The sequence below is a fragment of the Leiobunum rupestre genome, chromosome 10 (assembly GCF_980474605.1).
Source record: "Leiobunum rupestre chromosome 10, qqLeiRupe1.1.hap1, whole genome shotgun sequence".
In the NCBI taxonomy this organism is placed as follows: Eukaryota; Metazoa; Arthropoda; class Arachnida; order Opiliones; family Sclerosomatidae; genus Leiobunum; species Leiobunum rupestre.
In genome coordinates, this window is record NC_143393.1 from 22,476,440 (window position 1) to 22,503,843 (window position 27,404).

General features: G+C 38.3%; 4 protein-coding genes and 2 long non-coding RNA genes across 14 annotated transcripts; 3 read left to right on the forward strand and 3 right to left on the reverse strand.

Moving 5' to 3' along the window:
- Nucleotides 1–8: 8 nt before the first annotated feature.
- LOC149925067 (zinc finger MYND domain-containing protein 11-like) lies at nt 9–5,033 on the reverse strand. 4 transcript variants are annotated; one of them, XM_090159925.1, is made up of 12 exons: nt 4,724–5,033; nt 3,899–4,174; nt 3,682–3,828; nt 3,529–3,615; nt 3,053–3,097; nt 2,036–2,219; nt 1,834–1,970; nt 1,636–1,754; nt 951–1,563; nt 713–892; nt 455–640; nt 9–378 (listed from the first exon to the last, which is right to left on the reverse strand). In XM_090159925.1, exons 2-12 carry the CDS (start codon nt 4,169–4,171, stop codon nt 256–258), a joined length of 2,094 nt encoding a protein of 697 aa, XP_090016051.1. In that variant the 5' UTR covers nt 4,172–4,174; nt 4,724–5,033; the 3' UTR covers nt 9–255. The 4 variants fall into 4 exon arrangements, with proteins under 4 accessions (XP_090016051.1, XP_090016050.1, XP_090016049.1 ...); XM_090159924.1 differs by having other exon boundaries at nt 4,831–5,032; XM_090159923.1 differs by having other exon boundaries at nt 4,705–5,032.
- LOC149925068 (formimidoyltransferase-cyclodeaminase-like) lies at nt 4,957–9,026 on the forward strand. 2 transcript variants are annotated; one of them, XM_090159927.1, is made up of 13 exons: nt 4,957–5,336; nt 5,409–5,525; nt 5,596–5,779; nt 5,844–5,972; nt 6,039–6,127; nt 6,200–6,391; nt 6,456–6,725; nt 6,801–6,989; nt 7,055–7,216; nt 7,281–7,324; nt 7,389–7,527; nt 7,589–7,684; nt 7,746–9,026. In XM_090159927.1, exons 2-13 carry the CDS (start codon nt 5,469–5,471, stop codon nt 7,830–7,832), a joined length of 1,638 nt encoding a protein of 545 aa, XP_090016053.1. In that variant the 5' UTR covers nt 4,957–5,336; nt 5,409–5,468; the 3' UTR covers nt 7,833–9,026. The 2 variants fall into 2 exon arrangements, with proteins under 2 accessions (XP_090016053.1, XP_090016054.1); XM_090159928.1 differs by having other exon boundaries at nt 4,957–5,525; nt 6,200–6,379.
- On the reverse strand, nt 5,699–10,126 carry LOC149925069 (uncharacterized). The gene is made up of 3 exons (XR_016476855.1): nt 9,657–10,126; nt 7,576–7,641; nt 5,699–5,784 (listed from the first exon to the last, which is right to left on the reverse strand). It is a non-coding gene; the product is annotated as an uncharacterized LOC149925069 (long non-coding RNA).
- On the forward strand, nt 9,743–16,834 carry LOC149925070 (formimidoyltransferase-cyclodeaminase-like). Of its 4 annotated transcripts, XM_090159929.1 has the most exons (11): nt 9,757–10,036; nt 12,341–12,527; nt 13,384–13,509; nt 13,579–13,949; nt 14,857–15,006; nt 15,058–15,246; nt 15,822–15,983; nt 16,144–16,187; nt 16,250–16,388; nt 16,447–16,542; nt 16,612–16,834. In XM_090159929.1, exons 1-11 carry the CDS (start codon nt 9,974–9,976, stop codon nt 16,696–16,698), a joined length of 1,614 nt encoding a protein of 537 aa, XP_090016055.1. In that variant the 5' UTR covers nt 9,757–9,973; the 3' UTR covers nt 16,699–16,834. The 4 variants fall into 4 exon arrangements, with proteins under 4 accessions (XP_090016057.1, XP_090016058.1, XP_090016056.1 ...); XM_090159930.1 differs by lacking the exon at nt 15,822–15,983 and having other exon boundaries at nt 9,753–10,036; XM_090159932.1 differs by lacking the exons at nt 16,447–16,542; nt 16,612–16,834 and having other exon boundaries at nt 9,744–10,036; nt 15,822–15,987; nt 16,250–16,374.
- Nucleotides 16,758–22,105, reverse strand: LOC149925071 (transmembrane protein 98-like). The gene is made up of 6 exons (XM_090159936.1): nt 21,955–22,105; nt 21,291–21,512; nt 21,111–21,230; nt 20,004–20,210; nt 17,185–17,305; nt 16,758–17,095 (listed from the first exon to the last, which is right to left on the reverse strand). The coding sequence occupies exons 2-6, from the start codon at nt 21,434–21,436 to the stop codon at nt 16,967–16,969; spliced, it is 723 nt and encodes a 240-aa protein (XP_090016062.1). The 5' UTR covers nt 21,437–21,512; nt 21,955–22,105; the 3' UTR covers nt 16,758–16,966.
- LOC149925072 (uncharacterized) lies at nt 17,123–27,404 on the forward strand. 2 transcript variants are annotated; one of them, XR_016476854.1, is made up of 4 exons: nt 17,123–17,274; nt 25,649–25,721; nt 25,818–25,992; nt 27,194–27,404. It is a non-coding gene; the product is annotated as an uncharacterized LOC149925072 (long non-coding RNA). The 2 variants fall into 2 exon arrangements; XR_016476853.1 differs by having other exon boundaries at nt 17,176–17,278; nt 25,652–25,721.

A 27,404-nucleotide genomic window follows, 5' to 3' on the forward strand; every position in this document is an offset into this window, starting at 1 on the left:
AACAAAGCTGTTGTTTGCACGCTTTACTTCAAAAACATTTCTAGGTTCCTTTTCCTTGAAATTTGAGACTAGTCTACACAAATAGCGTAACGTCACATTATATTAAAGAAATATTGCAAATGTCAATGAATAGAAAATGTCATGAAAATGGGGTTGTGAAGAAAGTAAACATTCTCTATTCTTGAAATCCAGACTGATGAAAGTGAATATTTAGATTTGTACAAATGAGGGGAAGTATGAAGGGATAAAGCTGGCCTAACGTTTCCTACGACAGGTTCGTTTATGTTCCTTGTGCCAGTGTGTTTGCTGACATTCAACGCTGCAATATGATGTGTTCCAACAACAATGATAAATAGCTTCTTGTTCGCAGTTGTAACACTGAAATTTCAATGTCTGGGTTAGAAAGATAAATTTGCGCTTCCATGGTATCCATATGTCGTGTGATTCTACATACCCATTGTTTCTTCTTGGTCTCTGATATTTCTTGTTTTAGACGTTCTTGAAGCTCATTCAGGTCTTGTTGATGAGCTATCCTTAGTTGCTCTTCCTCTTTTCGTTGGGTTTCTTCCATTTCACCGTGTAATTTCTCCAGTTTGACAGACAGTTCCTTATTCTTTTGGTCTTCGAATTGGATTTGCAACTGAATTTTAAAATTTTAGTTATAATAGTATTAGTTGAGGTCATCTGCAACGTATAACTCTTATAAACTCACCCGTTCAGTAAGTTCCTGGCAAATTCTTTCTTTCTCCTGTTTGTGTTCCACTTCCACTCGCTCCTGTTGCTCTTGGAAAATTTTCATTAACTTTTCTTCGCAGTTGCATTTGACAGGCTCATCAGGCGGTCGTGAGCTATTCTTAAGTTCAGCTTCCTTTGTAATTAACGCAGACAGCAACTAAAAACACGACCATTAAGGTTTCTTACTCATTAACAGAGTAGTTTTCAATTTCTACCTTTTTGTGGGTTTGAGTTGCTACTGATACTCTTGCAAAAGATGATTCTTGGCTCGAAGAAGTTACAACATTGTTATCTTCGGGCGTTTGAACTTCTACCACACGAGGCTTCTTTTGAGAGGATGAGGAAGGAGCTTCATCGCGAGAGGCTTCACCGTCTACACCATTGAGAGGCTCATTTCGAACATCAACAGGGCTCGTCTCTCTTTTAATCGCCTCAGGTCTGATAGGTAACTGCTCTATACGAGGTGGTGATGGTGCAATTGGTAGGATGTGTTTATGTGTGTCTTCTGGTTCTGGCTCCAGGGGTGTGATCGGAAGGCTTTTCAATTTGTCCTGGCTGGTGTTTCGTTTTTTGGGCACTTTAGCCCCTCTCTTCCTTCTCGTATTAGAGTCCAAACTGTCATTCGGCTTTCCATTCACTTTCGGTTCATTTCTTTCATCTAAAGTCATATTGCCATTATCACTTGTGTCACCATTCTTTTGTTCTTCTAGTAGCTGCTCGTGACGTTGCAATTCTTCCAATGCTTTATTAAGACCCGAGGTCCTTTTCGGTGTTAGTTCGTTAAAGTTTGCGTGAATTGGCCGAATCTGATCTTTCTCTACATTTGCTCTTTTAATACGAATTATTTATTTAATTTAGATTATAATGATACTATGAATACCAAATTAAAAAATTATTAACCTTTGGTGGTAACCTCCAAAAAATCTGACATCGTAAACCCCGTTGTTTTTACGTATAACTTTGGCAGGCCAATAAGGGAAACCCTTCTGTTTCGCATAAACTAATTCGTGAGGCGGGTCCTGATGAAGAAATAAACAAAAATTTTGTGATATACATAGTAAAGAGAACCAATTTTTCGCAATGATTTAGAATTCTTACACAAGGTTGGCAAAACCAGAATTTGTCGTTCTTTTCATTAGACATTCTGTAGCATTCTCTACATTGACGTATCTCTCCTAAATCATATATGCAATCTCTTAACATCTGGCGAGCCATATCTGCCATAGGGCTGTGGACTGTATGGTGAAATATTTAGATACATGTAAATTTGCTTTAATTTTTTGAAGTTCAACTACCATACCCCCATAATAGATTACAACATTGTGGACTATAGTTTGCGAATCAGCTTGAAATTCTTCCAGGCGTTGGTATTCGTTACTTTTTGTTTTTTCTTCCATGGTTAACAAGTCCATTTTTTCATAGAGCAAATAATTGGAACGCCAAACTTCATCTTCAACACTTGGCATACGGTGCAAGTCACGGGTCTTTATAAAGAAATATGAATAGTTTAAATGATTTTGGTCTCATTTATTTGAAAGACCTCAAATTTTAAAAGAGAAAGAAAACGGATTGTAAATTTTTTAATGCAAATTTACATTCATACCATGTTCTTCCTTCACAAAATATACAAGTATCACAGTTTTTCGTTACACGTAAAAACTATTAACAATTAAATGCAGAAAAATGGATGGGAAAGTTATTTTATTCAATCAAAATAAGCTAAGCCCCCACGAAACTGAAATTCTGAAGATAATTAGACATGCTTTTTAGGAGTTAAACTACCGAATCTTGGTGAACTCACAACTGAAAGGACAACTATAAAGTTTAAGTATTTGATTTTGATAATTCCAGTGTGACCTAAATATTTCTGGCAGGATAGTGGATTTTTGAATAGCTATAAAACACCCCACTAACTAAGAGCAAAAGTCAAACAAATCGAGATGTGAGACTTCTGAAAGAAATTCAAAGTAAGAATTCTCCACTGTTTATACGTAATTCCATTATTAGATTACTATTGTAATTATTCTAAATATAGAACCAAAAAACTAATTACTGAAACAGGCGTTTTTAGAATCGCTTGACTAACATTATCAGTTGCCCTTTAAGGGTGTCAAATTATAATTATTTCTTTAAATGATTAATTCAGGCTTCACTAGGTCATTTAAAACTTCTAATGTCATTCCGAGGCCATGCAAGGATTTTCTAAACATTTGGCACACACATAAATACTAGTCAGGATTTCAAAAATTCAAGCACACAAAGGACAAACTGTATAGAAAGATTCTGAATGAAAAAAATGGATTTCTGCGGTACAAACCAATTTATTAGGGTCTTCCAACCGTCGTTCCTTTTTTACAACAAACTCCACCCCAAATAAAACGCAGGGTAAAAAATAAAATTAAATATGTTAAAAATAAAATTTTTAAGACTCTCAAAAATAATGATCCTGTACTTTAGAAAATCCACTTTTATGAGTGAATTAAATGATTTAAGTTTAAGAATTGAAACAGGAAGATAATTTTAATATTTAATCAATTTTGTATAATAGGCCTGTAAAATTTTGCACCATTTAGTTCATTAAAACTGGATGATGATAGTTATGAGATATCTAGATTATTAATACAGACAAGACAAGTACAAATTGGCATAAAGCATGCGTTATTACCATTAATTAATTATTGGAACTAAATAAACTGGTGCCAAAATTAGTCAAAAAGATATTTTGGATTTATGATAAATAGTGGCAAGCTTTTTTACTTCTTGTCTTCTAGGATAAAAACATACCAAACATACCTTTTCTTTTAACCGCAGGCAGGTATAACCCAATAAATTGTTAATTTCTTCCTGCTCCATTTTGAAATTGGACTTGCTCTTTAGTAACTAACATTTTAAACATAAAATTTTTAAACATTAACAAGAGCTGAGTTATAAGCATTAAGAATTTACCTTGCAAACCGAACAAATGAAAATTGGAGATGTGGTGAGGTCTTCTTTCACGCAAAATGTGTGATAAACACGGTGGCAATTATTACACAATATAACCTCACCACCACGGTGGCATTCGAAACAATACCAATCATGACCATCTTGTTCCTATATGTTAGAAATAAGAATTTTAGTTTTAGAAAACTCAGTAGATTGTGGAATTATTTAGCTTTATTACCAATGGCTCACTAGGTAGCCGAAAACATTGTTGTTCTACTCCAACTTTTGTTCCTTTACATCCAACGCTTTTTACTTTTACTACCAAATCATCTCTATGTGCAAAGTTTATTTGTCTGTCGGAGTCTTCAGGACTCAGGTCATGTTTTCTGTGCATGTATTTGGCAATTCGGTCATTTGTCGTTATTTGTTTTTGCGCTCTTATATTTTCAATGGCATCCCAAATTTGCATTACAGTTTGGGGGCAAGCCCATCTTCTTTTAATAGGATTCATATCCTATAAATAAGTAATTTTTTTTTTAAAATCATCACAATACAAAACTTTCTAAAGAACTACATCATTCTATATTTTTTTTATCTCATCTCAAAATATCAAATTCCTGCACTGCACCTTTTTTAATGGTTTTACCCCCCCCTCTCTTTCTGGGGTTTTCAAACTACATGGGTCCCACACCAAGGTGTCCCTACACATTTTTCTTAATAGGGCAATGTACAAAACCACCTATGGTGTAGTGTCTATCACCTATCCCCTATGTTCAATTTAACAATGCATTCCTTTGAAACATACACAAATACCCATAGAAAATAAACCTTGGGCCCAAACCAAAAGTACTATCACTCCTTAAATGAAGTTTGGGAATACAATTATAAAGGACAAATTTTCTAATAATATAAATGATATTCAATAGTTATTGCATTTTTAAAGGCACCCAAAAATCTTAGCTAGGTCAATGGTTTTGATATTTTTTTATCGATGATTAAACAAATGAAGTATGCAGTGTAACAAAAAATATTTCTAAAAAATACCAATTATAATCCTATATACATTGAAGCAGTAGCGGTATGATTATATGTACTTGCTTCAGTTAGCTTATCTTCAAACATGTATAAACCGAAAAAAGTTTAAAAAGCCACTTCTATCCGGCCACGTACGTTAAGATAACTGTCTCTCCAACATTTACGAGTAGTTTCTTGGATGATACGACAAATATTTCTTAACTAAACAATTAAAAATTATCTACGGGTGTTCTCTTCCGAGCCAGACCGCCACTAAAAAGCTGACTCTCTTTAGACGTTGGCGTCCAGAGATGTCCCTAGCGTACGCTGATCAGCCTCGTTTGAGGAGGGGGGTTATCCCAATACTAGATCGGTTGGCAGCGAAGATAGAACCGGGTCGAAGCCGACGCGTCCTCTAAATCCTTCTGATAAAGCCGTCCGACCCCGTTGGGTTTTTGCGAGCTGTCAAACCAAATCCCTGGTCAAACTACGGCGTTACCGTGTATAGAATTTCGATAGCATTTTTGCACATGACAACCAAGTTGAAGGTCTCGCCAGTGCGGCAAATTTTTCATGTGGTCCGTTTTCCCATTAATCACGTATTACGAAGATAGTTTATCATGTTTGTCTGATTCCTATAAGAGATTTATGCTTTTTATCACGTAAGAATGTTTACGAAAGTTTCGGTTTTTTAAACGTAGAGCGTTAAGATTGCATTTTGCGTTCTGGCCCAGCCCGTCATTTATGTTTTTTGACGATACACACTCGCACATTTAACTCTGGAACCCGATAAAATGAAGGAAAAAATCGTAGAATGCGTGCCAAATTTTTCAGAAGGCCAAAATAAAGAGGTAAAAGTTTAAAATGAAACTTCTATGTATACTTAATTTATTTCATAAACATTTTAATATTCTCGCAAAGGTTATTGAAGCTATTTCGGAAGCAATATCATCTACCGAAGGCTGCTCATTGCTGGACGTAGCTCCTGGACCTTCCACAAATCGAACTGTGTATACGTTTGTGGGCTCCCCAGATGCAGTGATTGAAGGTGCTCTGAATGCAGCGAGAAAGGCATTTAGGCTCATAGATATGTCAAAGCAGAAAGGTGAACTGTAAAAAAAATATCCATCTTTAAACCATTTCTAAAATTTGATGCCGTTCATTTAAAGGGGAACATCCGAGATTGGGTGTTCTTGATGTTTGTCCTTTTATACCTGTTCAGGGAGTTGAGATGGAGGAATGTATCTATTGTGCCAGGAAATTTGGGGAGAAATTAGCTAGTGAATTAGGTGTTCCTGGTTAGTTTCTGTTTTCATAAAATAATTTAAATTTGATCAGTATTTTGACTTTTTCATTATCCATAGTATATCTGTACGGATATGCTTGCCATCAGGAATATAGAAAATCAGTATCTCAAATTAGAGCTGGCGAATACGAAGGCTTGTATGATAAGGTGTGCTTTATAATATAGTTTGCGGTTAAGCTATAAAATTATTCCAACTAAATTTTCCATTCATTTATTTAGATTAGTAGGATAGAATGGAAACCCGATTATGGCCCTGCTGAATTTGTCTCATCTTGGGGTGCAACTATGTCGGGAGCTAGAAAATTTTTAATAGCGTATAATGTTAACATGCTAAGTACAAAGGAGCAAGCTCAAAGGATCGCACTTAATTTAAGGGAACAGGGTCGAGGGAAAGATCAAGTTTGTAATACTGTAAAATCGTTAAATTTTTCTAAAGAACCCACCTCTGACCATACTAATAACTACTCTACCTCAGCCTGGTAGGTTAAAATCTTGTCAAGCCATTGGTTGGTGGCTGGAGGAACACAAATTAGCCCAAGTTTCCATGAATCTCTCCGACCACGATATCACGCCTTTACACGTTGCTTACGAAGAAGTCCGGAGAGACGCGAAAGAACTTAAATTAGCCGTTACAGGATCTGAAATAGTTGGCCTTATTCCACTTAGAGCTATTCTCCAAGTCGCCGAGTTTTATATTAGTAAAGAAAACTTATTTGTTCTTGAGGATGATCAAAAAATCCATTTGGTAAACGAATATCTTAAATTTGACATTGCAAGCCAACTGGCTTAACAACCGAATGTGGAATTTTTTTTCCACCAGGCAATCAATAGGCTTGGTTTAAATTCTCTGGGGCCTTTCAACCCTAAAGAAAGAATTATCGAATATATGCTTCCAGAAAGGCAGATGGGGCCTTTAGTTAAGCTTTCCCTTTACGAATTTATTCATACTGTCTCCGCTCGTACCGCTGTTCCTGGAGGTGGTTCTGTAGCGGCTGCAGTGGCTGCCATGGTAATAAGAATATATAATTCCTGTTAAGTTCAATTTAATTTGAAAGTTGTGCATTTGTTTTTAAGGGCGCTGCCTTAGGAGCCATGGTTGGTCAAATGACGTATGGGAAAAGGCAATGGGAAAAATATGATGATCAGATGAGGGCTCTTATACCCGTTTTGCATCATACGATGAAGGAAATTATAGCGTATATAGATTTAGATACTTGCGCATTTAATGATTATTTGGTATTAATTTTTTTAATGTTGAAGTTCATTTTGGAGAGTTTTTAAAATATACATTTTGTCTTAGGCCGCTTTAAGGTTACCCAAAAATACTCCCGATGAAGAAGCATTGTAAGTTTCAATTGATTTCCTTGGAAACTAAAGGTTATTTATTATAATATACGCTTTGGTATAGTCGCAAAGCAGCTTTGGAAGATGGGCTGAAAAAAGCCATTACCGTTCCTATGAACATGGCTAGAGCCGTTAGCAAAACGTGGGATACCTTAAAAGATATGGCTTCCATTATTAACATCGGAGCTAAATCTGATTTACAGGTCAACAATCTATATATTTACTTTTAAAAAAATAAGTGTTATACGAACTTTTTTTCAATAGGTGGGTTTACGTTGCCTTGAATTAGGGGTCAATGGCGCCTATTCCAACATCGTCTTGAACGTTGAAGGAATAAAAGATGAAAAATATAAAAGAATGGTAATTAACTCACTAAAATTATCGGTATTTACATAATTTCTAATTAAAATTTGCTGTTAAGGTATTGGAGGAAATCGAACAGCACAAATTGGCTGCGGAGGAAGGTCATCGGGAGGCTCTGCGAGTTCTGATGGAACGTAAAGAGTAGTTAGCTGATAAAAAACGCAGTCCAACATTCCGCAATATAGTTTTGTTTATAAGGCATTTTTTCCCGCGTGCCATTGTTAAGTTTATAAGTTCCATGCGTTTATTTTACATATCAGCATTATTATTATGCTGCACTGCCACCGTTCCTCTTCATACTCTTGTACTTAAGAGATAGCAACTACATCATCAACTCATTATAGGGGCATTAGAAAACTTGTTTTTTATTTTTTAGGAAAAGTGATTTTACGTTCTAAATTGCATGAATGCATTTAAGCTTGATCTCTGCCTTAATTTGCCAGTAGTAAAAATATCACCCCGTAAACATCAGATTGCAATAATGTAGATTTGATTTTATTGCCAAAAAATTATCAAAATAGGCTTTTCTATTGGGAGAAGTATGGTCATTGAGATATGTAAATAATGATTATATGTACCATAAGTGTACAATATTGTAACATAAGTGTGACACTTCCTATTTTTCACATGCGAAACTTTTACTGAGAGCTATTCGCAAGTCCGACTGCATTACAGGCTTCGTCGCCATTTTGCGTACGTTTGCTAACGCGTCACACGTGGCCTTTGACAGCGCCTCACTAGGGGAGATTTTCCTCTTGTGATGACGTCACTTCGTTACTAGCTCTTAGTAAAATATTCCCTAAAGTGACAAACTTATGAAACAATGTTATAGACTGTATGTATGTACTGGTAGTAGTAATAACACACTATTTGCAGCGTCGAACAAAGCCAAAGCACTTAATTTTAATTATTCATAGCGTAAGTGCCAAGAAATATTTTATTTGAGATTCGAGAGTTTGTCTGCTGAAAAATTGTACCCCATTATTAATTTTTCTAACATTCCACAAAAAACCGGTACATATCGAAAGATTTATGCAGAAAATAATTTATTTCTACCTTTTAAATTTTTCTTAAAATATTATATTATGAAAACCCGAGTGAATGGCTATTATTATGCAAATTTTTGGTTTTTCAACCAGAACAAAAAATGCACAACGCACCTACAGCCCTCCAAAGACTTTTTTTTACATTTTGAAAAGTATAATTTAAGCTTGTTGAAATTTTTTACCCTATTTTTATTTTTGGTAAATGTTAAAAATGTGGAAGAATAGAGGGATGGAGACATGTATATCAATTGTTTTATATAAAAATTTTCATCTTTTTTGTATCATTTCTACAATATTTTCTTTTTATTATATTAGATGTTCAGTAGCTTCAGAAGTATATAAATTATCTGCTACGAGAGAAGTATCTTCCTAATCCCAAAAAGTAAAACATGTATCTTCTAATAGGTGAGGAATCGCAGATCAAAATTTTTCCACCTCATGATTTAAAATTTTAACAATTATGATATGGAGCAATATTTATTTGCCCAAAAGCTGCGAGTTTTATCATAAGTACATAATATTGTAAAAAACATCCCATTTGTTATGTGCAAAAGCTTTACTAAGTGGTTTTTGTGTCACACACTTTGTAAAAGTCTTCGTCGCCGTTTTGCATCTGGCGTTTAGCAGAGCAACCCCACGCTAGGGAGTTATGACATCATAAAGAGTCTTACTTTAAATATTATATACTTATGGTTTTATGAAATCACATTTTTTTCCCTTCTGAAACTTTTTTTGAACCTGAGAATGTACATGTTTAGCGTAGGGAGGTGTATACTTTTCTCAAAAGATATTAATGTACTTCTGGTAGTGTGTACTTGATAAGCGCAGGGATAAGGTTAAAGTACCTGTTTCTACTTTATTTTTTAATTTTTTCTGCCTTTACCAGCGCTATCAAGTAATACTTGACGGGGCTATAGACTTACTTCATGTAGCTGCTTACTCTTCACGTAGGAGAAGTTGAATTTGCTTTTTTTGTTTTTTATTTCAAGGGAAAATTCTGATTTGTTTCAAAAGGCGGACGTCACGAGTTAAGATCTGAGCTTGAAAAATGATAATCAGCTTTATAAATTTTCCAGACAACGTGGATTGCCGCTATATCAGAAACGCCTGATAATTTATTTTCTCCTTCTGTTGAGAAAAATATCGAAGCTATAATATTTAATTTCACTTCTCTTGTATAAACGAATATAGTTTGCAAAATTTCGAGATTTTTTTCTTAACTATACTGCGCGTTGTCATAATGTCAAACACATCGGAATCCGTAATTGCTTGCATCTTCACTATTTCTGGAAATCCAGTGGAGGTAAATTACACGTTTCAAAGCTTCTATCTAAACAATCCGTATAGGTATAGTTTCGTATATTTTCAAGGACTTCAGTGGCGGGAAATTCAAAAAGCATTAATAATTCTAGTCTATAAAAAATATAGGATGGAAGACAGATTTATGGATTAATGGTCTCGTGGTACCACGAAGACCGGTTCCCCAGTGGCGTAGTCAGAAATTCGTCAAGGGGGGGGGGGGGGTCGAACTATGTGAATGTTAAGAGGGGGGTCGATAAGGGGGTGGAAATTTAGTACAGTCAAAGGTAGGCCCAAGGTGTAGGCCACTGGGTCACCCACCAGGTCCCTAAAATACCCAAAAGTTCTTATTTTTCTATTTAAGCTCCTAATCTACCGTAAAATTGGGATTCGGTCCCTAAAGTACCCTTTTTTCACGGAATTCAGGGAAACCATCATAATTTTTAAATATTTTTAAACATCTGCTCAAGGATTGTTTACAAAATAGTAAAATCTGAGGATTAGCAATAGTTCGAACATAGTACATAAGGTACTTACTACTTAGCGCCACAAGGTTGGTAAATTGTTGGACAGAGCCTCCCTGTTAGCTTGGAAAATTTAAGGAAAATATGAATACCATTTTTGGAATTTAGAAGATTTCACTTGGGTTTGATTTTGGTGCCTACTGTTCGCTTGTTCTGGAACAAAAGCAGTACAGATTTTACCTCGGATTTTACGCTAATTTGAACTATTCGCTTGTTCTTGTGGAGATAATTACTCTACCCTACTCCGAAATCCCAGAGCAAGCGTATTCACCTGGGTTCGAACGATATCATTACACTAAAGACCTTTTCACACGAGCCAACTTTTTAAATCAAAATGCTGAGTCAGCAAAAATGGATCAGTGATCCATTTTTTTCTCGCGCACATTTTTGGTGTATCAACTCATCGAACTTTTATTCACACGAGCCAACTAGTTGACTCAACTCAAGTTGACTCATCTAGTTGGATCAAAAAGTTGGCTTGTGTGAAAAGGCCTTAACTACCATCTGAGGTTAAAATGGGCGGTGCCTTTCTGCGTTTTACGTAACCACTTGAGCCAATCAGGAGACAGGACTTTGTCGTTGACTCGATCCACAAATCGTTTCCGGGATTGCGCGATTTCACCGGGGAAGAAAATGACTTGTGGTTTTTAGAAAAATACCGGGACTTTTACAAAATCACTTAATAATCATAAATGAAGGAATTTATTATTAATATTCACACCTATTTTCGTTCAATCAAAAAGATGCGTATTAAAATTTTAGAAACTAAATTTCCCGCAAAACTTTGATACTGAAAGTTAGTCAAGTTTCAAAACGTTGCCCTCAATATTTGAGCGATGGCGTGTGACCAACGTCATAATAACTAAGCCCCTCCCATCCTAGCGACTGAGGCTAGAATACCTAATGCATTCGATATTCATGGTTGAAATTGATACATTAATTCATGGGGGTACTTTATGCCTATTAACATCTCAAAATGTATTAAAACCCTTAACTTTAAAATGTCTAAAACATTTTAAAGCCTTGTCAAAGCATGGAGCTCCATGGTCAAAGATTAGAATGACGAAGAGTTTTACTCTGATTACGCGGAAGATGGCGCTACACAACGGTAGACGGCTTCCTATTAACATGTGACATCGATCGTTTTTCGTGCACCGTTTTTAAATAGAAGTATTGAAGCCCCCTAATTTCGTATAGCGCCATCTTCAGCTTAAAAAGGAGACTACCCGAGTCGTAACACACCGATTTTGTTAAAACTCGGGGGTTAAGTAGGCCTTAATGAATCATGAAAATTCCCAAAAGGAAAAGTTTCAACGGGCATTAGTTTTGCCATGGCAACCGAAAATGTTTTTGACAACACAAAATAGAAAATTCCTTACCCAAAAAAACATGGGATTTTGAAAATTTCTAAAATGCAAAAACTAGAAATTTTTTTTATCAAAATTGACAAATAGATCAATTTTTTTCTAGTTTTTTTTCATTTTAATTTTTTTTATTTTTATGGAAATTAAGGGGGCACCCTTAAAAGGAATTTTCCATTTTGTGTTGTCAAAAACATTTTTGGTTGTCATGGCAAAACTAATGCCCGTTGAAACTTTTCCTTTTGGGAATTTTCTTGATTCATTAAGGCCTACTTAACCCCCGAGTTTTAACCTCGGCGAAAGTGGATCTCGGGCGAGTAACTTTTTTCAAAGGGGTCAACCCTTTTCCTGGTTGGGCACTTGAGAGTTTTGGGTGACCATCTTTTGAACTTTCTAAATCTGCGCGTTATTATGTTTTACCAGGACGTACTCGATAAACTCAAAGATATCGTCAGTGAAACCTACAAGGTGGTACTACTTGATGTCAGTGTTTGTTCGTTGTCTAATCGAACCTTGATGACCTTCGCAGATCACCCATCAATTATTATCGAAAATGCTTTGAAGCTAGCCAAATTTATATCCGAAATTGTCGACTTCGTTAAAAAAAGTGGTTAGTTTATTTCAATTGTAAATCAGGGCTGCCACACGTCAGGGAATTAAAAAATAGGCCTAAAAAGACAGGGCAAGGTCAGGGAATTAAAAAATAGGCCTAAAAAGACAGGGCAAGGTCAGGGAATTAAAAAATAGGCCTAAAAAGACAGGGCAAGGTCAGGGAATTAAAAAATAGGCCTAAAAAGACAGGGCAAGGTCAGGGAATTAAAAAATAAGCCTAAAAAGACAGGGCAAGGTCAGGGAATTAAAAAATAAGCCTAAAAAGACAGGGCAAGGTCAGGGAATTAAAAAATAGGCCTAAAAAGACAGGGCAAGGTCAGGGAATTAAAAAATAAGCATAAAAAGACAGGGCAAGGTCAGGGAATTTTAAAAATTTGTAAAAATTCCGGAAAAGTCACTATAGATCTATGACAAATTTTATGATTATCATTTATTTAATTGGAAGTTTGGCTAATTTTTTCAATATTGCCATAACCTTTTTACTGAAATATAAGTCCATTTAAAGGGAATAGAACCTCCAACGCGTTCTTTATGGAAGACCCCATAAATTTCCTTTATTCCCTTCACAATCAGCGATTATCAGCGCCGCAAGTGTGAAAAGCCATGGGAGGCAGCGGACAATATTGGAACCCTCGGAGGGCGACAGAAATACCAGAGGTTATTTTCCCTTTAAATTTATTAACTTTTGATAAAAGTAAAATACTGTATAAAATAAACATTTTGGCCCTAATAAGTCATGGAAAATCTTTTAATATGGTCAGGAAAAACAGGGAATTTGAATCTCAAACTTGTGTGGCAACCCTGTACATGCTAAACGGTTTAGATTTCCCTAAAGTTCAACTGTCTCGAATTAGATTTTCCGTGTCTGGGTGTTTTAGACAACTGCGCTTTCGTCCCAGTACGGGAGATAAGTCTTCAACAATGCCAACATCTCGCCAATGATTTTGCTTCGAAAATCCACGTACTACTTGATATCTCTGGTTAGTCTACGTTGAATGAGTGATATGGTTTGGTCTAGAATTGTTTTCAACGTCATTGTTCTTTTTCAGTTTACGTTTACGAAACCCAAGACGCGGAAACCGAAAGCGAAATTTTGCGGGTAAAGGCTTCGACGAAGAAAGTCGAAAGCTCCTTTTGCCGTCCATTATTCGTATCCAAGAATGACGCTTCGAAAGGAGCTACTTTGGTTTGGGCCACCAAAGGTTTCATTAACTATAACGTCCTGCTGTTTGCAACCAAGGAACAAGCCCATAAAATAGCTTTGGACGTTCGCGACATTGGCAGAGGCCTTAACCTACCAGGGACTCTCAAAGGGTGTCAAGCTATGGGAGTTTGGGACCAACGAAATAAAATTGCCGAGGTAGCGACGACTCTCCAAGACCACGTCACGTCCAGTTCCGTTCACACAACCTACGAGGAGGTCACTTAGAATATGAATAGATCGATTCACAAATTCCGTACGGGGAAAGGGACATTAAGAGCCAAGCCATTAGAGGTTACGTTTTGATGCTTTAATAGATACTAGGTGGCGCTTTTGTAAAATAAGGAATAATTTCTTACAAAAATCTACTTATAACACTATTTTAAACACCAAGAGCAATTAAAGGGAAACGGCCAAGTTTTTCCAAATGTCGCCTTATTTGCATATCAAAAGGGCAACAAGACTTACACGAACCTTATGTTGTCTTGAAAAAATAGTTTTGGCCCCAAAAAATTGAAACGCAAAATAATGCCTAGTATTTGGGTTTGAATTTTCGCCGCTATCTTAAGGTGTATCGCCAGCGCCAGCACGACCTTAGTGAGCGATTTGCGAAATAGCCTAACTTGGAAAACGCGTAATTTAGGCTTAGGTCTCGTATAACTGGAACGCGCCGCGCGTGAAAAATAAAATAAAAAATCTTTCGCGTCTTCAGCAGCGCGCGCTTTTATATTGTTTTTCAATTTTAATCAAGCACCAGGTGTCGCAGCGGACGCGCACTTTTCAATTTCCCAAAATTTCTTTATTTTATTAAAAATTAACCGCTTTATATTTTTTGATGCGGTTTTCACCATAAATTTTAGTTTTTAAACGGCTATCTAACTGGTTAAAGCTAGACCGTTCCCCTTTAAGGAAATATTCGGTATGAAATGAACTCCGCGAATTTTGGATAATTTTCATATATCAACGTTTCTGACTGTTGGCGCCATCTGGTGAGAATTCGTGTATTTAAAAATAGGCCTCTAATGGCGTAACCCCTTTGAAAGGATCTTCCTTGCAAAATGTGTATCGGTCTACATTTCTAATTATTTTCGTTAACAATTAAGTAATCGTTTAATCGCTCCCATAGATTCTAAACATTGCCACGTCCATGAAACTATCTCTAAAAGGTTCTCACATAATGGGCTTGGTCCCTTTGAAAGTATTGCTTGATGCGGCCGATTTTTACATAAAAAGGGACGATATTTTCGTCTTGGAAGAAGAACTCAAAATTCAACTGGTGAGTTTGAAATTCTTCCTGAAATATCCAAATATTAAAGATTCCAAATAGGTCATTACCAAACTCGGACTGAACGCCAAAGAACCGTTTGACCCATCAAAGAAGGTATTAGAGTACGCCATGCCGAAGGATGATCGAAATTCTCTGGTTCAGAAATCAGTGACGGATTTCATTCGTACCGTTGGTGCCAGAGTTCCTGTACCAGCCGGTGGTTCCGTAGCTGCCACTGTGGCTGCGTTGGTGAGTTGATATGTTTCAACCTGCGCTTCAATAAAACACCCTCCAAGAAAATCGCTAAGAAGAAATATTTCTGAGAGCCAGAACCTGCAAGTCCGTGTTTATATAATGGAAAATTTTCACCTTTACGGCAGCAACAAGCGTTCCCTTTAGACCAGGTTTTTTTGACATATTAAGGCTTGGAAAAAACACGACGTTCCGTATACAGTGTGTCAGAATTTATAGCCCGGTATACCTAGTAACAGAGACCATACCACCGGAGGTCAATCATCATAGTGCCCTACGCCAAATCCAGCTTGGGTAGTAGTACCCTACTACTGATGGTCGCAAGCCACTCAACCCAGCAGAAGGTGCAGCAACGGGGGGACCATATCCCACTTCGCACACAGCAGTGGGATTAAGAGTGGATGCTATAGCAACTCCAGCCGACACCCTACCTATAAACAAGCACTATATAAACAATATCTTGCGGGTCCTGGCTCTCGGACACTTTACTTCTTGGCGATTTCCTTGAAGATGTCTTATTGAAGGACCTATTACCTTATTCATATTCTCTGAAACGCGATTCGTCTTTGAAGGGGGCTGCTCTGGGCACAATGGTCGGGCAAATGACGTACGGTAGGAAACAGTGGGAACAATTCGACTCCCAAATGAGGAGATTAATACCGATTATGCATCATATTATGGAGAATGTTATTAAATACGTGGACCAAGACACCCAAGCTTTCAACGGGTACATTGTTAGTAAGGAGAAACTTACGAGAGAAATATCCATATACTGGAATCTTCCAACAAAAATAATAGTGCGCGGATTACTATATAGTTGTTTCCCTCGAAGAAATATATTATCATAGTTTTGGTACTATTGCACATCGGTTTTTAATTGGATGATTATTTCAGGCTGCGACCAAATTATCCAAAGAAACTGCGGAAGAACAAATGATGTATGTTCGATTTAAAGTCCTTCTACGAGCAGGCAAACTTACGCTTCAGTTGGTTTCCCTAGGCGCCATGAGGCGTTACAAGAGGCGATCGTGAAAACCATCGAAGTACCCCTGAACCTGTCCAGGAAAATATCCGAGGGTTGGGTGGCCATGGAAGAGTTAGCGCCCATAATTACCGCAGGAGCTATATCGGATCTTAGGGTAATAGTTTTAATTCGCCGTTTTAGACCTTATCTGTACGATATTATTGCGTTTAAAGGTTGGTGCTTGGTGTTTACATTTGGCCGTCAAAGCCGCGCATTCCAGCATATTGGAAAATGTTAAAGGTTTAAAGGATCAGAAATACGGACAGGAAGTAAGTTTGCTTGTCGCGTTAAACTGAATAAAGTTTCCCAATATACAATATGAACATTCCATTTGCCAGGTATTGACGGAAATTGAAAGTCTTTTGCAACGTTCTAAAGAGGGTAAAAAAATCGTAGTCAGTTTGCTAGATAAAAGACACCCATAGAAAGCACTCGCCAAGGACTGGTGTAAAAAACACCCCTCAACAAATAATGTACAATCATCTCACATTAAAACGTTTATTTGCGTTTTTCACGTTAAAAGATAAATAAAAAAGGATAAATAAAAAACTGTTCATAAGATATTGTTTTTTATAACTATTTCGAAGCAAAAATGCTTTTATCATTGTTCGGCTCGATATGCAAATTAGCTGCCCTCGTACTACGTTTCACGAGAACGAAACGACCTTTGAACTCGCGATAAGGTGACTTTTTTCAACTAAAAACAGCCGGGGTCGCGGATGTCGCTCGCTGATTGGACAAATGGGGGGTGCTGTTTTGGCTTTGAGGCCTCGAAATGCTTGGACCACACGCGTCCAAAGTTAATCCAGCTTCTCGCAGCACCTAGGGGTTTTTATTTAGAGAAATCAAATTTGATCAAAATAGTTCCATTCCGTACGAAGCCACTGTCTGGACAAGATCAGTGATATTACTTCGACGTGTTCCTCCATATCCTCCAAGGCTTCCTCAATCCATTGCGGTGCCGTGGTAATACTGCAGACTGTTCTGGTCACCAACGCCAGGTGAGTTACCGATAGTATTAATGCCGTCACTCTGCGGGATGTATACACGTTTAGCTTATTAGTTTTATCAAAAGTAAATGAACCGAAGTTATCAGACTACTATACTCCCCATGTTGGAGGCGTTATCCTTATTAAGTTACATTTTAATTCGAATTGGAAATTTTGCGCGCTCCTAGGCCGAAAAAAGGGTGATACATAGAAATAGCTATACCCACAATTCCCAAGCGCAATTGCGTCCAAAGACGGGGATGTAAATTAGCTTTTATTTGACTCGATTTTCTCATCATTTTCATAAGGAAAACGCCCTCCAATTCTGAGCGCTATTTCGATAACTTCGGTTCATTTACTTCTGGTTTTACGATTTAATTTTATTCAGTGGCGTAGCAACTGTTCCAAATTCTCGTTAGTTAAAAATGATCTCGCTATAAGTATTTTCTTCAAACAGAAGACAAAGCTATGACCTTAGTATTTCCGTATAATAAAATCAATTCTAAGTATGCTATAAAGATATTTTCGTTCATGAAACCTTGTTCACGGGATAGGATGTAAATTACGTCACTTCTAGGTCGGTTAGGAAAAAGTGGTTGGCACTCTCGTCTCAAAGCAAGTGGTGCCGGGTTCAATCCAAGCTTGTGGCCCTGGTTAGAAACTCGGAACCACTGCCGCGTTAAGTTTGTAAGTTATTTCGCTGCTGGTTCCTCCTCTTCGGTTAACCCTTTCCATAAAAACTTTCTAAGGTTAACGGTAATAGTAAGTTGGCTCACGTAACTTGAAGGGCTTTCCACCGTTCTATAAAATATTACTTAAGTGCTTATTTACTTTTGGGTATAGAGAGGCAGGGGGTTTGGCACTTTGGACCGATTTTTCACGAACCAGGGAGGCTCATAAAAGGATTATCTGGCAAATCTTCCAACCTAGTTGTCTGGATAAATAGTGGATTTTTAATCAAAAATCCTACTCATTTAACGGTTATAGTTTTATCAAGAATATATTTATTTATACTCAGGGATAACGAATATGTCAAGACTATCGACGGGCACGTTGAGGCCCTAACCCCGTCACGCTAAGGGGGGGGGGGGGGGTTGGAAAAAAGGAGGCGGTCTTATTTTTTGCGTCCTCGCAGCAGCGTCGAAAAACGTAATTTTTACGAGCCAATGAGATTGCAGTATTATTTGATTTTATTAAAGCCGAGGAGCATACCGGGGGCCCCAACGGCTGGAATTGGAGAAACGCTAAAAATAATCTCGACATATTCATTCTCCCTGAGTATAAATAAATACATTCTTGGTTTTATACAAACCATTATAAATAGTTAATGAGCTATATCTCATTAATTTTGTAAATAGTTCAGTTAAAGAATTACTAGATTTTGAAATCTTCACGTAGGCTACCTTAGCTATATTTTGAAAATCCAGTGACGCTTCAGAAAGTACCAATCAAATAGAAACGAATATAAGCAGATTTTTTTTTAAAACCAAAGAGTAAATAAGTTTGCAAGTCCTACTGAAGTAGCGCTAAGTGGTCTTTGTGAAAGTGTTTGGCGTAACGACATTCGTGCACAAATACTCGTGGTCTACACGTGTAGGTTTCGGTTACCGTACACGTAACGAAATTCGTGCACAAATACTCGTGGCCACCGGTAATTGGCTTACTAAGTCACTAGTTGACTTAGGCCTGTGTGGTTCCTTTGGTATTACCTTAACTGATTGTTATTATTATGAAAACGCGTCAGCGGTGTCATCAACTTTAAAGATGATAAAATAGTGAAGCCGATTTATTTTATGTTCCGTTCACTGCTTCCGTTATATCAAGACCCATGCATGATCTCACATAAGGGGGGTATATTATCTGTATAGGATTGCGCCTTTTCCTCGAGAGGTGGCGTTCGTTTTCAGATATTTTTAAAACCATACAACTTCAAGCCCGTTCGCGTTCACTAAAGCAAGGCCAACTTTGATCTCTCGCGATACAGCGGCCATCTCATTCGTTGACGTTTCTGTGTTAACCTATGAGCAAAAGATGTGTATGACGTGAGCGCCTCTAGCGGATTATTATTTTTAGAATAGTTTTTACATCGAAGTCACTATAACAACCGAGCGTGGCGCTGAACTCCTACACGTTATAGTACAGTTTATAGTTAAATTCGACAAATGTGTTGGCCGCTGTAGCGCGAACAGCGCGTGATCAAAGTTGGCCGTGACTAAAGTAACCTTTATAATTACGAACACCACGACGTAACACTTCAAGCCCGTCTGCTACAAAATCGATAGTAAATGTGATTGGGTGACGTAAGCCGAATGAAAACGACCGCCACACTGTGGCCGAACACCGCGATATAAAATGTGACTTCAGAAAATTAAAATAATTACATGCGCGGGCGTTGATATAACGGAGGCAGGGTTTAGTCTGAAACGAGGTCTTGAAATAATTTAATAGACATTTTATACTTATTATTATGTTGCATATGGTATGATTGTTAGGCCTGTCAAGAGAGGGGGAAGTGGGTATAAATTACCGGGGCCCATGCAGCCTCGGGGCTCTATTTGGTACACACTTCACCTTCAAATTTAGTTATCTCCAGTAGTTACGGCTCAATTGGGTTCGTTAATTAATATTTTTCGGAGCCCGCTTTCGGTGGCCCTGATTATAGTAACCTAATACCCTAAAATTGTGAGATATATAAATTTTAGAACAGTTGCTACGATTACGTCACTGAGTGAAGGTTATACCTGGCTTCTAGTAGCCGTGGATCTAAGGGCGGATACATGGAACGGACAACGTCATCCACTCTCGGACTTATCCTTCGGGCCACTTCGATCATCTCCCAAAGTTGGTTTTCGTGATGGGACACGGTACTGCTCATGGTCAAAGCCACGAGGCGTTCGGTCAAGTGGTGGCATTTTTTCAGGATGGCCAGGCAATGCGGAATCAACCCGCTAAAAAGGTTTAGTTTCGGTTAAGCGATAAGTGTTAGTAATAAATGAATTCAGGTACTTAAGAATTTAGGACTGCAGATAATCTCTCGTACTTTATAGCGAAAGTTTGTCAGCATTTTAATATTTAGTGGCTATAGTATATATTTATACTCAGGGAGAATGAATATGTCGACATTATTTTTAGCGTTTCTCCAATTCCACCCGTAGGTGCCCCCGGTATGCTCCTCCGCTTTAATAAAATCAAATAATACTGCAATCTCATTGGTTCTTAAAAATTACGTTTTTCGCCGCGATTAACGCTGCGGCGAGGACGCAAAAAATAAGACAGCTCCTTTTTCCTCCCCCCCCCCCCATTAGCATGACGGGGTGAGGGCCTCAACGTGTCCGTCGATATTCTCGACATATTCATTCTCCCTGAGTATAAATAAATACATTCTTGGTACGAAGTAGTGTTGTTAATTTTCCGAAAAAATAAAATGTGGAGAAAGTTACAGAAAATTTAAAAATAAAACATAAATTACTTTTTAAGGGTTTTTGTTTTTATCAAATGTCTAATAACAGTAAACATACTACAAAACATGAATAGTGTTTCATCGTTAATCAGTTAAAACTAGTCTAGAGGTTTAGTTTTACTTTCAGATTCGAAAAAATGAGGCGAAAATGCCGCTTTATTTAAATTTGCAAATAATATATTAGACTAATCATGTAATGAAAACTTTTTATTTTTTTCGGAAAAATACGGAAATTTTTCCGGAAAAAAGGCATCAGTCATTTACCGGAAAATTTTCCGACTTACAACGCTAGTACGAAGTAAGCCAGGGTAGCACCAGAAGCTAACGCTACTGCCTCATATTCTTAAGTACCTTAAATAATTTGTAATTCCTTATTTGCACGGCTTACGTCGCATCGTCCACCCATTGGTCATCGTCCAAAATCTTCTCGATGTCGGGATGCAATCGGACATCGTCGAGTTCCATGTCCCGCGTTTCTTCGTGGTTGCTTATAAGGGACACGTCAGGCCTACGAGATGGTCATATTTCGTTAGAGCGCGACCGGGGTACTCACGACCAAAGCGATTACCTGTGTTCCCTTAACTGCGGCGATAGGAAATCCATTTTTCGGCAGTACTTGTGCCTGCAGACTATGATAAGAGCCACCAGAGAGCTGAGGAAGACGATGGTTAAGACCCCGATGGCCACGGCGACGACGGCGTCCATACCCAACATTCTTTACTGTCGTCGATCGCTCGTTGTCGAATTTACGAAACGGCTAATACATTTTCGCGTAGGCATGTCTGTAACCCTAACAAAAACATTTTCGTTCAGAAATGAGTCGCGCAAATTGACACTCGAAAGCTCCCAAATAAAACGTTTATCCGGTATATCCTGTACTAGGAAATTAATATAGCCGCTTTTATATCAAACGATAATTAGTACCGAGTGCTTTATTCATTAGTTACGGCATGAGCTTGTTGTTTTTAGCTCTCCGAGTCTGTAAGGGGTGGACCTCGTTGAGCTGTTTTTCAACGTCATTTTTTCCCCTTAGACGTAAGTCTTCCGAAGAAACTTAACGGAATAAGCTCCGATTACAAAGAGTCTTAAATGAGCTGCGTAATATCGATTGGTGTCGAGGAAACTTTGGCCTTGTTATCGCCGCGGGGTTGCGTTTATTTAATCGACTCAGGGTTCGCGGGCGAGTTGGATCCCCAATTACGACGTATTATTAATAGCGGCTTAATATTTACCCAAAATGGACTCTCTACTGATGATCAGATTTGCGTCATTAGTGCTCAATCCATATTGGAATCGTAATAAATTTCATAACAGCGGCGCGGTGAACGCCGCGGCAACTTAGCCCGGAAAACGACGCGAAAGTAGGAACGACTCAAACCCCGGTTTTTGGCAATCCCAACTGGTTTCTGACGACTCTTCTTTTCGCAAATTTATTTTCCTCGCAGTCATTTTCTCGAACCAGGGGGGGCTACGTAGTGTTCGTACATCGCTTCCCCCCCCCTCGACTTCAACCCTCCCTTTCTTTCATTCTCGGCAAATACTTTTCTTTTCTCAGGCACTTTTCTTCGGGAAGCCACAAGAGAACGGGGCATTTCTTTAGTTTTCAAGGTCAATGCCATTTCAAAAGCAAACTCCATATTTTTCGTTATTTAAAGTTCTTTTATTTAGTCGTTTATTGTTCGCGAAATAACGTAATTAAATTTGAATTAATCGCTTTTTATTATGGTTTTTTTGGTGTTTCTATTATATCTTAAGGGTTTTCTTAAAATTCGTGGAAATAAATACACATAAAGCGGAGGAATTTGAAAAACTTATGGCCGGAAAAAATGCAGGGAATTTGAAAAATTGGTGGAAAAGAAAGTGGGTGGGTTCTTAAAAAGGGCCGAAAATGAAGCGGGATGATTTTTTTAAAAGGGCTGAATTACAAGTGAGGGGTTTAAAAAGGGCTGAATTACAAGTGAGGGGTTTAAAAAGGGCTGAATTACAAGTGAGGGGTTTAAAAAGGGCTGAATTACAAGCGGGGGGTTTAAAAAGGGCTGAATTACAAGTGAGGGGTTTAAAAAGGGCTGAATTACAAGCGGGGGGTTTAAAAAGGGCTGAATTACAAGCGGGGGGTTTAAAAAGGGCTGAATTACAAGCGGGGGGTTTAAAAGGGGCTGAATTACAAGCGGGGGGTTTAAAAAGGGGCTGAATTACAAGCGGGGGGTTTAAAAAGGGGCTGAATTACAAGCGGGGGGTTTAAAAAGGGGCTGAATTACAAGCGGGGGGTTTAAAAAGGGGCTGAATTACAAGCGGGGGGTTTAAAAAGGGGCTGAATTACAAGCGGGGGGTTTAAAAAGGGGCTGAATTACAAGCGGGGGGTTTAAAAAGGGGCTGAATTACAAGCGGGGGGTTTAAAAAGGGGCTGAATTACAAGCGGGGGGTTTAAAAAGGGGCTGAATTACAAGCGGGGGGTTTAAAAAGGGGCTGAATTACAAGCGGGGGGTTTAAAAAGGGGCTGAATTACAAGCGGGGGGTTTAAAAAGGGGCTGAATTACAAGCGGGGGGTTTAAAAAGGGGCTGAATTACAAGCGGGGGGTTTAAAAAGGGGCTGAATTACAAGCGGGGGGTTGAAAAAGGGGCTGAATTACAAGCGGGGGGTTTAAAAAGGGGCTGAATTACAAGCGGGGGGTTTAAAAAGGGGCTGAATTACAAGCGGGGGGTTTAAAAAGGGGCTGAATTACAAGCGGGGGGTTTAAAAAGGGGCTGAATTACAAGCGGGGGGTTTAAAAAGGGGCTGAATTACAAGCGGGGGGTTTAAAAAGGGGCTGAATTACAAGCGGGGGGTTTAAAAAGGGGCTGAAATACAAGCGGGGGTTTAAAAAGGGGCTGAAATACAAGCGGGGGTTTAAAAAGGGGCTGAAATACAAGCGGGGGTTTAAAAAGGGGCTGAATTACAAGCGGGGGTTTAAAAAGGGGCTGAATTACAAGCGGGGGGTTTAAAAAGGGGCTGAATTACAAGCGGGGGGTTTAAAAAGGGGCTGAATTACAAGCGGGGGGTTTAAAAAGGGGCTGAATTACAAGCGGGGGGTTTAAAAAGGGGCTGAATTACAAGCGGGGGGTTTAAAAAGGGGCTGAATTACAAGCGGGGGGGGGTTTAAAAAGGGCCGAATTACAAGCGGGGGGGTTTAAAAAGGGCCGAATTACAAGCGGGGGGGTTAAAAAGGGCCGAATTACAAGCGGGGGGGTTAAAAAGGGCCGAATTACAAGCGGGGGGGTTAAAATGGCCGAATTACAAGCGGGGGGTTTAAAAAGGGCCGAATTACAAGCGGGGGGGATTTTTTAAAAGGGCTGGAAAAAAAGCAGTAACTTGAAGAAAGGGCTTGAAAAAGGGGCCGAATAAGGGTTGAGTAACTTGAAAAAGGGGCTGAAATTATACGTTAAAGTAAAATCAATATAAAAATTTAGTAATTTTTTCTTGAGAAGGTCAGACAAGCTAAGTACTAAAAATTGTACACAATATTTTGCTAAGCAATTCATTAAAAACAAAAGATTTTAAAATATAAAAATTCTTTTATCGTAAGAGATATATTATATGCCTCTGGTAGAATTGTTTATATTTTAATGTGCCGGTGAATTATTTTAACTGCGCGATAAAAATAATCACGTTGGAAACGCGAATAATACAGAAATTCCTTTAAACCTCACCTACGTCATTTTAAAAGCCCGTGCACGCCTTTCGAAGCGACGACTTGTTTATTTGCTTCTGATACGCGGAAAATGACTCTCTGAGCTGATCTATTAAAGGGAATATAACCTACAAAGCAATCTTTAAGGAATCCAATTTTTCAAATTACCCAAACATTTCTAAAGCCAAAGGCAAGAGTGTCCAGAGCTCCAAACGTTGGTGTTCCACACCAAATACCCGAGGTTATATTCCCTTATGGGGGAAGACTACAGTGGCCATTGTCTACTTTCGAACTATTTCAAGCTGAACTCTTTTAATTTTGTATTTTAACTGATAAAATTAATATTTATGTTTAGAACAGCCTCTTGTTTAGTGACTAAAATAATTTTGACAATTTTAAATTGATAAGTAATTAAGTTATTACGTTTTAATTTGGACCCCCGGAGCTAAATAAGTTGGGCAAGCACCCAAACTACCCTTTAGTTAGGACCTTATATCTCGTTAACTATTTATATTAGAATTATCAAAACTATTTTAAGCACTAGAGAAAGGCTCAGCTTAATAATAAAAATATAATTCAATTATGTTATTGTTAAAACAGAAACGTTCAGCTTGAACGAAAAAGAGGCTTTTACTGTATACTTCCCCCTTAAGGGGTTTTCGAAACGTTTAGACAAAATAGCAATTTAAAATAAGACTATTTAAATTCCTCTGCTTTCTTTTTCTAGAAGTCTGGCCATTAAATTTATTTAAAGATTCTTAAAAAAGGAAATAACTTCCGTAATTGGTTGTAACGCGAGTCTGCGCTTAGCGCCGTGTTTTTTGTAGGTCTTGAAACCTAGCTGTTGCTTAGGCAACACAGCCCAGAAAAGAGAGAACCTAGTGGCCGGAATTGTCAAACTAAAATACCAGAAATAATTTGAAGACATTTCTCGTGCACTGGCATTTATAATAACGTAGGCAACGCTTTAAAAAAACCATGAAAACTTTGAAATTCGACTCGAATTATCGAATAACGGTCGCCCCCGTGTCGTAAAAGACTTATGAAATTCGAGCGCGCGCGCTGAAGAGCATTGCACGAAGTTTCGAAAAAGGGTTTATTTCTCACAAACAAGAAACCATTTTTAGGAATCGTTAAAATTAGATTGGAAAATGTCCTCTAGACCAAAATCTCAAAGTAAGGACGCGTGGTAAATGAATGGGAAAATTCCCAAAACACTCATTATTTACCGGGCCTATTTTTTGACGGTTCCTCTTAGGAGGGATTCCTTTCGGGAGAACCTGGGGAACCGAACAACTCCCAAAGTTCATCGCTTCAGGAGCGTTTCGTCGGTAAGATTCTTTTTTGAAACGATACATTAACTTTCCCGGAGATATAAGTCATCATTTTCTTCTTTCCGTGAACTGTTTTTGATTCATTAACTACAGGGATCATCTGGAAATCACCCTTTGGCGGCTGAAATGGCCCTACGAGCTAGACGTCCGCCTTCGTGGACCCCACCAGCCAAATCACCGGAGCCAGTTCCGGCCAACCATCCTCTGCAAAGCGTTCTGGTCAGCAGGGCTTTTTCGCCCAGGACGCTCAACGCTTCCCCTCGAAGAGGTCAAGTCACCGCGTTATCGACAAATATCCTTATCTCGGAGCCAAAATCAGGCAACTCGTTTTATACACGGTGTTTCAAAAGGTGATGCAAAAATGTTAAAGGGGAACGGTCAAGCTTTAAACAGTTAGATAGCCCTATAGCCCGTTATAACTAATATTTATGGTGAAAACCGCATAGTAAAAATTTAAGTGGTTAATTTTTAATAAAATAAAGAAATTTCGGGAAATTGAAAAGTGCGCGTCCACCGCGACACCTAGTGAGAAATCGGTGAGACAGAAAAACAACCGAAAAGCGCGCGCTGCTGAAGACGCGAAAAATTGGTTTTGCACGCGTGGCGCGTTCGAGTTATACGAGACCTAAGCCCAAATTGCGTGATTTTAAAAGTTAGGATTGTTCGCAAATCGCTCATACGGGGTTAGGGGCGCTGGCGATACACCTTAAGATGGCGGCGAAAATTCAAACTCAAATACTTGGCGTTATTTAATTTATTTTGAGTTTCAACTTTTTAGGCCAAAAACTATTTTTTCAAGACAAAATAAGGTACGTGTAAGTATATTGCACGTCTTGTTAATCTTTTGATATACAAATAAGCCGATATTTGGAAAAGCTTGGCCGTTCCCCTTTAAGGAGTTGTAGGGGGTGAGTTGAGGAGTATGCCTGTTTTTCCCCATTTTCCTACGATGAGTTAAAAGAGCGCCAGAGAGCTTCAAAGTGTGGCCTACTAGACCCTGGAAGTAGGCTGCAACAAGCGCCAAAACAAGCAGCAGGGACTTAAAATACTGTTTAGGTTTACTTTTGTACGCTGGTTACCTCGATTTGTTTACTAAGTCCTGTTTTACCTATCACACGAACCCAAACCTTAATGTTCGCGTTTCCCTGCTGTTTGTTTTGTATTTGTTGCAGCCTACTTCAGGGGCTAGTAGGCCACACTTTGAAGCTCTCTGGCGCTCTTTTCACTCATCGTAGGAAAAAGGGGGGAAAAACAGGCACACTTAAACTCCCCCCTACAACTCCTTAACCTTTTTGCATCACCTTTTGAAACGCCCTGTATGCTAAATCCGTCAATGGACTATTGTACCCGTTTTTTTCAGAGTTACTAGATTTTTGTTCCGAGGATCTGAACTTCCCACGGCTGTTTGCCCATATTTCACAAAATCTCAACGGCCAAATTTTTTTATTCCTTATTTTTTTCTATTATAGCATTGCCGGCTAAAAAGAAAATGGTCGATTTCAGAAAAATCACGAAAGCCATTATCAAGAAAAGGACTTAACGTTTTTGTCAAACCTCGGAACCAACCAAGGCTGAAACAACCCGAAAATGTCTAATTTCCTTCTCAGATTATTGCGCTTGATATTAAAATTTTAATTGTGTATTGTATTAAAGTAAATGTGAAAATTTTAATATAAAAAA